Source organism: Cydia strobilella, chromosome Z (assembly GCF_947568885.1).
Source record: "Cydia strobilella chromosome Z, ilCydStro3.1, whole genome shotgun sequence".
In the NCBI taxonomy this organism is placed as follows: Eukaryota; Metazoa; Arthropoda; class Insecta; order Lepidoptera; family Tortricidae; genus Cydia; species Cydia strobilella.
The window spans coordinates 7,259,030-7,270,938 of NC_086068.1; the positions used below are offsets into that span (position 1 = coordinate 7,259,030).

Genomic DNA, 11,909 nt, shown 5'->3' on the forward strand with positions numbered 1-11,909 from the left:
TGACAATCGATGAAACCTTTTGTATATAAACATTGTCACTGTTGTCTGATTGTGAGGCGTAATTACAACGTATATGACATCTTCGTTACATATGAGTCGCTTAACTTCAAACTCGGGTAAATCCATCAGTCAGATTATGCTATTTTAGTATTAAGAAAAGGTAATAGGGTAGATATTCGAAAGACATTGACTTTGAACAATTGCTAGACTTTTCACGTGCTTTCGACACTATAAACACCACGCTGCTACTGTCTAAGTTGGTCTTCTATGGAGTGGACACACGTTCTTTTGCTGGTTTGCGAGCTATCTTACAGGACGCACACAATGTGTTGAGGTACGTGATGTTAATGGTGTAGTATCTGCGTCTAATCCTCTAACTTTTACACGGGGCGTTCCGCAAGGCTCTAGTTTGGGACCACTCCTATTTATTTTGTAGTGCTGATGTTATAAATAATATAAATTATTGTAATTATTACTTGTACGCCGGCGATATTCAATTGTATATTTTATTTAAGCCAAATGAAACTGACTCTGCAGTTAAAAAGTTAAATTCAGATTTAGGACGCATAGCAAAGTGGTGCATGTCAAATAATCTTGTTCTGAACGCAAATAACTCTAAATCAATGATATTTGTTTTAAGTAAGCGACTAAGTGATCTTGAGACTTACGTGCCACAAGTAGTTGTCATGGGTGATATCTTAGAGCGTGTTTACGTAGCCCGTAATTTAGGCCTTAGCTGCGTTTTGAAGAACACGTAACGGAACTAGTGCGAAATTGTTTTTACAGGCTGAATGTGGTATATCGTTTTCGTGACTTTATTAACGTTGACTTACGAATAAATCTCTGCGACTCCCTAATTTTATCCAAGTTGGGTTATGCCGATGGTGTCTATGGTAGTTGCTTGCTGGCGCGTACTTCTACTTTGGTACAATGTATGCAAAATGCTTGCGCTCGATATTGTTTTAATGTACCATGCCGTTCTCATATAATTCCATTTTTAAATACTGAACTACTGAATATGTCTGCCAAGCGAACTTTATACTTGTCTTTGTTGATTTTTGGAGTCATGCATACATACATACATGCATGTCATAAAAACCTACATATATATTTATTTAATAAGTTAAATTACTCTAAGCGTGAAGTGCGGGGCGCGCAACGGCTTGTTGGCCCGAAGCACAGTACGTCTGCTTTTCGTGGCAGCTTTCGATACGCCGCCACGAAGTGTTAAACCAATCTGCCACCTCATATTAGATATTGTACGACAATAGCAACTTTTAAAAGTAAGATTAAAATGTATTAAACGATGTTCAAACCTCCAACACATGAGCTGACGTACTGCGATAAATATTGTTATTATATATTGTTATTTTTTAGCTATTAAGCTCGCTTCATGTTAACAAACACATACTCAAATATTTCAAGCACGGAATATGTACTGTTGTCAATTATAGTTTAACTCAACTGTCACCTCTTCTCCCACATGTTGTATTAAGATTTGTTTTATTTTATGAAAAATAGCGGCATGGCTAAGGGCGATAGTCATCGGCACATGCTGAGTGGCATCCATTTTGGTGTTTTGTATTAGAATAAGATATTTGTATTAAAAGTTAAGCTTGTATTCAACACCAAACAAACTATTTCTATATATTTGCTGAGAGGGTCGAATGGATTTACCTGTTTGAAGTTAAGCGACACATATTTGAAAATTAGGCGTTCTATTTTTAAAATTGAATTATGATGTTCGACAGCAATGGTGTTAGTATACGACTACCACCCGGCCTGCGTGACCGTTATGAACCAGTACCTCTCCGGCGGAAGCTCGGCCCCCGGCGAAGGGAACACCTTCCACGATCCGTTCAGCTCAGACCCGGACGCGCCGCGCCCCTACACACACCAGGTACTTACTTGACTACATAGTACCGTAGTACTTGACTATAATTATACTTATAATAACCGGTCAACCGTCCTGTAGAGTACATGAGCTCAGCCATCACTGTATTCCGCAAATGTCTCAAATGAACAAGAAAACTTTGATTTAGTAAGGAATAGTACATAGGATTATTTCGATTACGTGTTAGGGTGGTATACCACTTGTCCAATGTGCATTGCGTCTCACTCTTTCATTAAGCAAAATGTGATAAGCAAATACACATTGGACCAAGATATTGGACAGATGGAACACCAACCTTAGATATCCTTTTTTTTTTTTTTTTAATCTGGTTTTTATGGAGGCTTTGGACACTCTAGGTGAACATGTCAGCCTCATGGGTGCTATCATAGTTCCCTACTCAAGGGAGAGGTCAATAAAGTGGTAAACACTGATTGCTTTGTCCGATATAGGCTCTGCCAACCAACAATTGATCTGTCCATTGTGCATGGAGCCCAGACTACCAAAAATTCTTTTTCTCAAGTCCGAATTCCGGACGCATTCCAACAACACGTGAGACAAGTCATCAGTCTTCTGACAGTTTGCACACAGTGGTGACGATTTAACACCCATCATGCACAGAAATTTGTTTGTAGGGATGTGTCCGGACCGGACTCGGAAAGCTGAGACTAACACTTTTCTAGAGAGGTTGGCAGAATCAAACCAGGGTATCCACAAGGGTCTATCTTGAATTGTTCTGTACCAGATTCCAACACCCCTTGAAGATATCCTTTGAAAGCTGAATTAATTTTACATTTGATAATGAAGTTACAGTCAATAACGTACCCCTTAGAAACATACCAATACATCACGTATTAAACCGAGACTATTTTTTGTAGAAAAACGCCATGTTGCGCGCAGTGGCGTGCGGCGCACTGCTCCCAGAGGCGGTGCTCTGGAGTCTACTAGTGCAGCTGACGGCCGCTCTGCGCGCCATACACACCGCCGGACTAGCTTGCAGGTACCATCACGCTCCGCGTTTGTTGAGACATTCAGGGTCCTAGCTTAATTGGTAAGTCAATACTTAAGCTACGAATGTCCAATTTAGCTAGAAACCTCAATGGCTCAACAATCACTGAGCGTGACTGTACATGAACTGAGCACAACAGCCTAATGGCGAAGTGATTATGGATGTATCGGTCTGTCTGGTGCCTACTATTGCAGGTCCATGCATACCGCCGGCTTGGCTTGCAGGTACCCAACTAAAAATGATTTCGATTGATTATAACTCCTTTGCTGGTGTGTAAATCTGATCTCCGCCTATTGACTGCAAGACGCTCGGGACAATTATAGTATAGCAAACTGAAAAAGTTCTGTTGCTCTCAATTTTATTTACTTTTTCCGTCTTTAGGTTAGGTTATATTATATTCAGTAAAAAAATATACCGTCAACCGGGGTGAATAGGGATGACTGGGGTGAATAGGGACAAAACTTTAAATGTGATTTACAATTTCTTAAAAAATATCCACACAAATTGTATAATGAAAATAACAGTAGTTTTTGTATGATACAATATGTGTGGGTAGTTATTAAGAAATTGTCAGGTACAGCATATTTTAAGTTTTGTCCCTATTCATCCCAGCCATCCCTATTCACCCCGGTTGACGGTATGCTTTAACTAGATTATATCTCAAACTAAACAACCCTCGCCAACCGTGGCTCGGGCTGTAACTGACCGGACCAGACTGATGCACCATGACCATGTTGACTTGCTTGTTTCAGAAACCTGGACCCGACTAAAGTGGTGATGAACGGGTGTCGAGTGCGCGTGGCCTGGTGCGGCGTCGCGGACGTGCTGCACACTAACACCAACGACGTGGGACAGGTGGGTCAAATACGTTTTTACTAAGGATCACTTGTGCCATTCACTAACCCGGGGTTAACCGGTTAAACTTCGAGTTACCATGGTTACCAGTATAATTTGACACTGGGTTAACAGTTTAACCGGTTAACACCGGGTTAGTTGGATGGTGCAAGTGGCGCTAAGAGTTAAGTTTATGCGTCTTTTTTGTGGACATCATAAATTAAACAGACTTAAACCCAAATTTTCTTTCTTAATCCGGTTAATTAATAGTACAGTCTCACACTAAATATTTACCGGTTAGTTCCCTAAAGTTAACCTAATAATATTTACCGATTAGTTCCCTAAAGTTAACCTAATAAATAATATTTACCGGTTAGTTCCCTAAAGTTAACCTAATAAATAATATTTACCGGTTAGTTCCCTAAAGTTAACCTAATAATATTTACCAGTTAGTTCCCTAAAGTTAACCTAATAATATTTACCGGTTAGTTCTCTAAAGTTAACCTAATAAATAATATTTACCGGTTAGTTCCCTAAAGTTAACCTAATAAATAATATTTACCGGTTAGTTCCCTAAAGTTAACCTAATAATATTTACCGGTTAGTTCCCTAAAGTTAACCTAATAAATAATATTTACCAGTTAGTTCCCTAAAGTTAACCTAATAAATAATATTTACCGGTTAGTTCCCTAAGTTAACCCCATAATATTATTGCCCAGGCGCAACAAGAGGACCTCACGGCGCTAGGACGCCTCGCGCTGGCGCTGGCGTGCCGCACGGTGCACTGCGACAACCTGCCCGCCTCCATGGACCTGGTCGCGCGCACCTACTCCGCCGATCTCAAGAACTTCATACTGTATGATCTGATCTTTTTGCTTATCTATACCTAAAAACATACATTAAATATCAAACTTAAACTCTATGATCCATAGGTGAAAGGTGAAAGTTAATCTTTGGATCAGCTATTTCGCTCTTGGTCATACTCGTAGCTAAAGACAAAAGAACCACAATTAAATTAGGTTTTTTAAGTGGATACTTTTATGTTCAAAATTGTGTTCAGAATTACTTAGTATAAAATATGGCGAATAACTTTTTTATACGCGAAAACATTTTTAATCTAATCATTGTTTATTATATATTTTAAACTTTTTTTTTTTATACATCAGCGCTAGTTAAATTAAGAATGTTGAAATGTCCAGACCATGCAAATATTTGCTGCAACCAAAACTCTATTTATGTTATTATTGCATTTAAATCACTGGATTTTATATTCAAATTAACATCAAAAGTATCCAATTTACGCATTGAAATACTGTTATTGCTGTAAAGTAAGAAATAAAGAATAATTCCGGTATTATTTAAATTTTGTAAAAATAAAGTTGGATCTGACCGTTATAAAGAAACGCACAACAACGCTCAAGGCTGAAACCCCCACTCATATTAAGTGTCGGTTGTACCAAACTGTTTATCATCGTTAAACAGTTCGCAAAATATTGTATGGAAAGTTTCATAGTAAACCGTCGCGGCGCGCCGGATAACGTTGATCAGTCTGTCAAGTGCGGATGGTGCAACTGGCACTAAGAGTGTGGCGTCAGTTGCGTGCGTGTGCGTGCGTTAACATGGGTTGGATATGAACTAGGTATTTGCTGTCGACGTCGCCCGCCCGGCGTTCCGTCACGGATCTCATGCCCATGATCGGAGCCAGATTCTACACACAGGTACTTTATGTATTATTTATTATTATACGCGTGGTTAGTTACTCAATTTCTTTTATAATAGGGTATTTGACAATCTTTTATGAATGGTATCAGTCGATCAGGTTTGTTTTGAGGATCAAATGTCTATATCGGACCTATTGCCTTAAAGCAACAAAAGTCACAAATGATAGTCAAAGTCTGACAATAGCACTTTACTGACGAAACGGTCCTAACAAAATGGCAATACATACATCGTGACGTCAGCATGTAACAGAAGCCGTTTCGATGTATGGAAAACAAGGAAATTGCGATTTTGTCGGTGAAATAATGCGTTTATGTATTTAGTTGTGTTACAATTTTTTTTTTCAAATAAAATGTAAGGTATCGAATGGTACCATTATTTTTTTTCCTTTTTGGATGTTTAAAAAAAAAACTTAAATATTGGAACTTTGGTCTTGTATTTTTTTATTATTTCAATATATTTATTAAGTTTCCAATTTATTATGATAAATTGCTTTTTTTCTATCTATTTAGCTAGATTTAGTTATAAAATTCAACATGTGTCAACAACCCTATTAATAATTACGTCTTCTCAGGTTTTATAAAAGAAAATGTTTACAATGTACAATGTACTTGTATGTCATACAAGTTTGACTTTTTTTTGGGTTTTATAGTTAAAATAAGTGGGAAGTACGAGAACTTCCCACTTGAGAGATTGACACTGTTAAGTGGGTGTAATTATTTTAGTTGTCTTGTTTCTGACCACTCTGTCACACTTTTCTTTATGTTTTTTTCAAATAAATAAATAATTCAAGCTATAGATTATATTGTACATGAGAAAAATTTAAAACTAAATTTTATGTCATACCAAAAGCTCCAATCAGTCACGTTTTTTGGGGACAAAAAGAAGACAACGAGAAGAATTTTGTTCCTGTAGTACTTATCTTATCTTTTTAAGTACATAAAAAAACATTTCAATACTGGGTGCTTCTGTAGTGCTATGTAGGTTATTTTTTGTATTGTTTTCTTTTTTGAGGTGTGCAATAAGAGTATTTGTATTGTATTGTACTTCATTAATTTCATTACAACATAGCTAAACTTGATCAAATAGTACATAGCACATCCAGATAAATTATCCATCTGTTTTTTTTTAAATCAAAAATTGCACACATACGTGTACTTCTATAGTAAACATCTCCTTTTTGACCTTACAGTAACAAGAATTCTACCGATGGTCAGTTTATGAGTTTAATATGTTGCTGTTAATGCTAGTAAAGCCTTACCAGGAATATATGATCACGCGCCATGTTGCGGAATTTCACTGGAACTAATTTTTGCATACTATACTGAACTGTCCCTATACATGCACAACAACAGCGCCCTCTTGACAATGATCATATATTACTGGTCAGGCTTTACTTGCTCGTAAACACTGCAGCACAACTCGGCTTGTTAAAACTGCTCTATTCAATCTGCAAAACAAATGGAAGGAAGGGGTCATACATATTACTATTTCATTTGGCACTACCAATGAGGGCTACCGTTTTTGTGCTCACCAGTTGGCGCCACTGTAGATATAGGTCCATAAAAACAGATCTCAAAATTCTTCCATGCTTATTTTTATAAAATCGATACGTTCTAATGTACACAAAAGTATTTTAATGTCTAAATGTGCCATTTTTTCAACATCTTTAATTTTGCATATATTTTAGTTGGCACTTTTTTTTTAACCACTAACTGTTATTGAGCTATATCTATTGTTTACAATGATTAATCAAAGATGGACAAAGATTTACCACAATTATGAATGAGAAGTGAAAATTCCCGGTAAAAAAGCATGAAACCCCCAAAACTTCTATGACATTTTGAAAGACCTAGCGCCCCTAGCGGCGAAATTAAACGCGGTAGCCCTCATTGTGAATGAGATGGCAAGTTGTTTCAGTTATAACGAAGGCAAGTTATCTGCGCAGGTGGAGGCGCTGGAGAGACGGGCGGACGCGTTCGAGGAGCAGGTCGCGCAGGAGATCGACAACGGTCGTCTCCTGCGCATACTGATCAAGCTGGGCGTCGTCAACGAACGGCCCGAGTCAGTTCTTACCTTTTACCTAACCTTAAAGCCGTTAAAATTAAAAAAAAAAAACCGTACAAGTACGAGTCGGACTCGCCCACCGAGGATTCCGTACTTTTTAGTATTTGTTGTTATAGCGGCAACAGAAATACATCATCAGTGAAAATTTCAACTGTGTAGCTATCACGGTCCATGAGATACAGCCTGGTGACAGACAGACAGACGGACAGTGGAGTCTTAGTAATAGGGTCCCGTTTTTTCCCTAAAAACAATACGGTACGGTAAACGTACGGTACAGTAAGAATCTGGTATATTGTGTGTTATTAATAATAAAATTAAGAGAGAGTGGACGTCACACATTGGTAAAATCAATAGCCGCTGTATCAGTACCGACAATCCGATCACAACCGTGAGGAACCGTCAAAAGATAGCAGCACATTTCACTATATCAATGTGTTTGTTGAAGCTAAGAAATTACGGTTGTTGCATAAAGGTGCGTGGAAGCCTTAGACCTCATTTTAAAGTTCAAAGTTCAAATATACTTTATTCGTGTAGGCCTATCAACAAACACATGAAAGGGTAAAATCGGGACCCTATTACTAAGACTCCGCTGTCCGTCTGTCACCAGGCTGTATCGCATGAACCGTGATAGCTAGACAGTTGAAATTTTCACAGATGATGTATTTCTGTTGCCGCTATAACAACAAATACTAAAAACAGAATAATATAAATATTTAAATGGGGCTCCCATACAACAAACGTGATTTTTTTCGTAATGGTACGGAACCCTTCGTGCGCGAGTCCGACTCGCACTTGGCCGGTTTTTTACATTTACAACGACCTATGTCTAGTACAAAAAGTTTGCATCGGCGAAGCGCCAACGGTGACCGCAAGTCGTCTGCGACCTGCACGAATTGCAGCTATTCTGTATTTTTGCCCGTCTGATTGCATACAACTTGATTTCAAGCATTACCGACCTGATGGTGATGGTAGACACAACTAGGTAACACTTCACTTGTTTATCATTCAGACTGAACATGGACCCAGCCTGGTCAGAGACCGGCGACCGCTACATGCTGAAGCTGTTCCGCGACTACCTGTTCCACTCGGTCGGCGCGGACGGCCGGCCGTGGCTCGACTACGCACATCTGGCGCACTCACTCAACCAGCTGGACGGAGGCTCCTCCAACCAGGTCAGTACTTAAAACTCAATTATATATCCAAACAACGGTAATGAGTGGAAACTGAGGCAACGGACTGAGCTGACCGGAGTACATTTTAGAGCTAAAATGCAAACATAATAAATAGACAGTCGAGGACATTCCTGGTGAATCACTACAGAATTTTTTTACCTCGATCCTTGAGAGCGAGCTAAACTCCGCCTCCCATGGAAATAACCAATTACGATGAATTTGGGATTATTTGTGTTAATAATGAAAAGGGTAAAAACAGGTAATGAGACAAACAATAGGTAGTAAGGACAGTTTGTTAGTTGTTGTTGTTTAGGCTAAGCTTCGACTCTCCATAAAGATTAACAATTAGGATGCATTTGGATTCCTACCTTATTCCTTCGTTTGCAAATGCCGACGTCACAAAGACAATGGACGGCATAACTTTACCTGAGCTAACCTTTTCCTTTCAACACCCACATTTTTAAGTGCCAAGCTATTGGTCATCACTTTTATGATATCGCCTGACCGTCTGCAAGACGTTTAAACGATTTTTGCCCTCAAGGGGGTTCGCCGGGAATATCCCCGATTGTACATAGTACCGTCTATAACAATAAACGGATTAAACCAAACTGGTGGTGGTAGTATAAATCAAAAACATTAATGCTTTCAGTCATGTTAAATGTTTCTTGTCTTTGATATTCCTTTCAATTTTACCACACAGGTGGAACTGATGTCTCGAGACGAGCAGAGCGTGCTCGTGGTGTCGTACGCGGAGCTGAAGCACTGCCTGGAACAGTCCTTCGAGGAGGTGACCCAGGCCGCTTCCAGCTCGCACCTCGCCAACTAACCACAGATCTCACAATACTTGTCTAACGTTAGGTGAACATTTTGTTTGGTCGCCTCTTCCGGAACAAGGACTGCGACTGTTGAACTATTGGTAATACTTGCTAGTTCTTCGGAACTGACTGTTTTTGTTTGAGTATTAACTATAATCTGTTCTTTTAGATATTTAAAGGAATGTAAGCTAGAATAATCACGTGACTCCGATATTATACCATTGGCTAAATGATCGAGTCGACAGGGTTCTGTTAGTTTAGATTTCTTTAAGAATCTTAGCAAACAGACGATAGTATTTAAGGATCTCTCAGTTTTATGGAACAAATGGTAAGCGGTCGATAAATTTACTCAATAGCTGGTTAAAGCTACAGGAATTTACAGTGTATTAATGTAAATGTGGTATTTTCTATAAAAAGGGACCTTATTGTCGATGGCGCTTACGCCATTATAAACGTTGCTCGGATATAAATACAATGCCGTGCGGCGTAAGCGCCATCGACAATAAGGTCCCTTTTCATACAAAATGCCCCAAATAAAAGGAAGCTGAAAGAAAATATTGTAATAACTAATTTGCTATTTGTGACTTTTACACTCAAAAGGTACCACATTGTCGCATACCATAAGCACGAAAATTGCTTGTATTTTCATGCGAAAAACCTGTCAATGCGTCCTTATGGCGGACAATCGGGTGCCTTTTGCTTGAAAACGAAACATTTATGCACTGATGGCCTGTTTGTTTTACAATTACCTATTTATTACCCATTTTAATGTCTGTTGTCGCAGTTCTTAACTAAGGACATTAGTTGAACGCTACGGACACCTTGTGTAGTAAGATTATGTACATTAGTTGTTATAAATACGAATCAAACTGTCGTCAAACTAGCTAAGGTTGGTTCAGTTAAGAAATTCAATTTAAAACTACTTTTTACATAATCGCCTTGATAATTAATATAAAGTCCATGAGGCATTTTATATTATCGTCATTGTGGCAATGATGCCAATGTGGCCGAATCGAATATGTTGACAAAGGCAGAATTATTTATCACGCGCTAAAATTAATATTTTACGCCATTTTCCGAGATTGACGAGAGGTAGGGTTACTAGAAGTTGATGCTTTAAAAACAGTACAAATACGGCTGTCGCTCGCGACCTTTGTGTTCACCTTGCAATATGAAATGAACCTATTTTTGTAATAAAATGCCACACTAGCTGAAGTTCTGCCAATGTACAGGAATGCGAGGAGTTTTTGTTCGTGCAAGTAGGTACATACCTATAGCCTCATGTGAAACGTTCAACTATATGGTTTCAGTGGTATACAAATATGTACGCTGCAGAAACGTCGTCAGTATTGACAAATTGTAAAAAAATGTGCAATTAAACTGAACGTGGGTGGTGGCTTTAAAGTTTTCTTCCGTGTATACCTAAATGTTTTAAAGCTCCAGAACGACATTACATTGCTGTCGATTGTCGATTGCCGAATATGTGGCGGTCAGTGAATAAAACCCAGTTTGTGAACGGTTCCTGTGTCCCGGTACATTGACAGAAGCTTAAATGCGAAGGTCTCTAGTAAGAAATTATACTAAATGAGCAACTAGCTAGACCAAATGTGTCCCCTGATGTATTACGAAACTACAATAAAGTGTCAAACTGGACTACAAAGTTATCTTTGCCGTTACGAGCAACTGTCCTCGGCTGCTGTCGCCCACGGCATCGATAACTTTGTACAAGCGATATTCTAATAGCACCAACGAAACTAAAACGCCAAGTGTAATTGTGCCACACTACGTAGGTCGGTTCGGTCGGTATTTAAATTATCTAATGATATGCTGAAGACCAATTCGAATTGGAATATTGTGTATTTAATTTCTATGCAACGTATATCAGTTTTGGTTCCACAGCAGACTTTAATAATATCGATATTTTCATTAAATGAATGTCCGATGACGGCAATAGTTTATTCTAAGACGCAATGTATTGCAAAATTTGTTATGTTTAAAGAGTGACCAGCAACGTCAAACACACAGATGGCAGCGTACATTGAAAATAATATTTAATTAGTATGAAAAAGGTATAATCTAAAAATTTCATAATTTTAAAAAGTTGCTGAACAAATGTTGGTCAGTTTGAGGCGTACAGCCTCCAGTTTAATTTAATGTTCCTGTTACAGGAAACACCCAGTATATAATAGGGATGTTGACAATTTTATAGAACTGTTTTCATGCTAAAACAAACAAAAAAAACACAACAAAACACGTAACATTAAACCATAACATTTTATATATTCGCGATTCATGTCATCCCTATTACTGACAGTAGGCTTAGCACAGGAACTCCGCCACAGCATCTTGCCCGCGAGATACACTAACGGTCTCTCTCTTATTAATACGGTTAGAAAATGACG

The 11,909-nt window shown here is 38.5% G+C and overlaps 1 protein-coding gene across 7 annotated transcripts in view; it reads left to right on the forward strand.

Moving 5' to 3' along the window:
- Positions 1 to 11,613, forward strand: part of LOC134754240 (PAN2-PAN3 deadenylation complex subunit PAN3) — a 33,383-nt gene extending 21,770 nt beyond the window's left edge. For all 7 annotated transcript variants that reach the window (XM_063690425.1, XM_063690429.1, XM_063690427.1 and 4 more), the window contains 8 exons: positions 1,752 to 1,900; positions 2,770 to 2,891; positions 3,653 to 3,755; positions 4,454 to 4,590; positions 5,374 to 5,452; positions 7,402 to 7,517; positions 8,530 to 8,692; positions 9,393 to 11,613. In XM_063690425.1, coding sequence (XP_063546495.1) covers positions 1,752 to 1,900; positions 2,770 to 2,891; positions 3,653 to 3,755; positions 4,454 to 4,590; positions 5,374 to 5,452; positions 7,402 to 7,517; positions 8,530 to 8,692; positions 9,393 to 9,518 — 995 coding nt within the window. In that variant the 3' untranslated portion in view covers positions 9,519 to 11,613. The remainder of the gene's footprint in view (positions 1 to 1,751; positions 1,901 to 2,769; positions 2,892 to 3,652; positions 3,756 to 4,453; positions 4,591 to 5,373; positions 5,453 to 7,401; positions 7,518 to 8,529; positions 8,693 to 9,392) is intronic.
- The last annotated feature ends 296 nt before the right edge of the window (positions 11,614 to 11,909 follow it).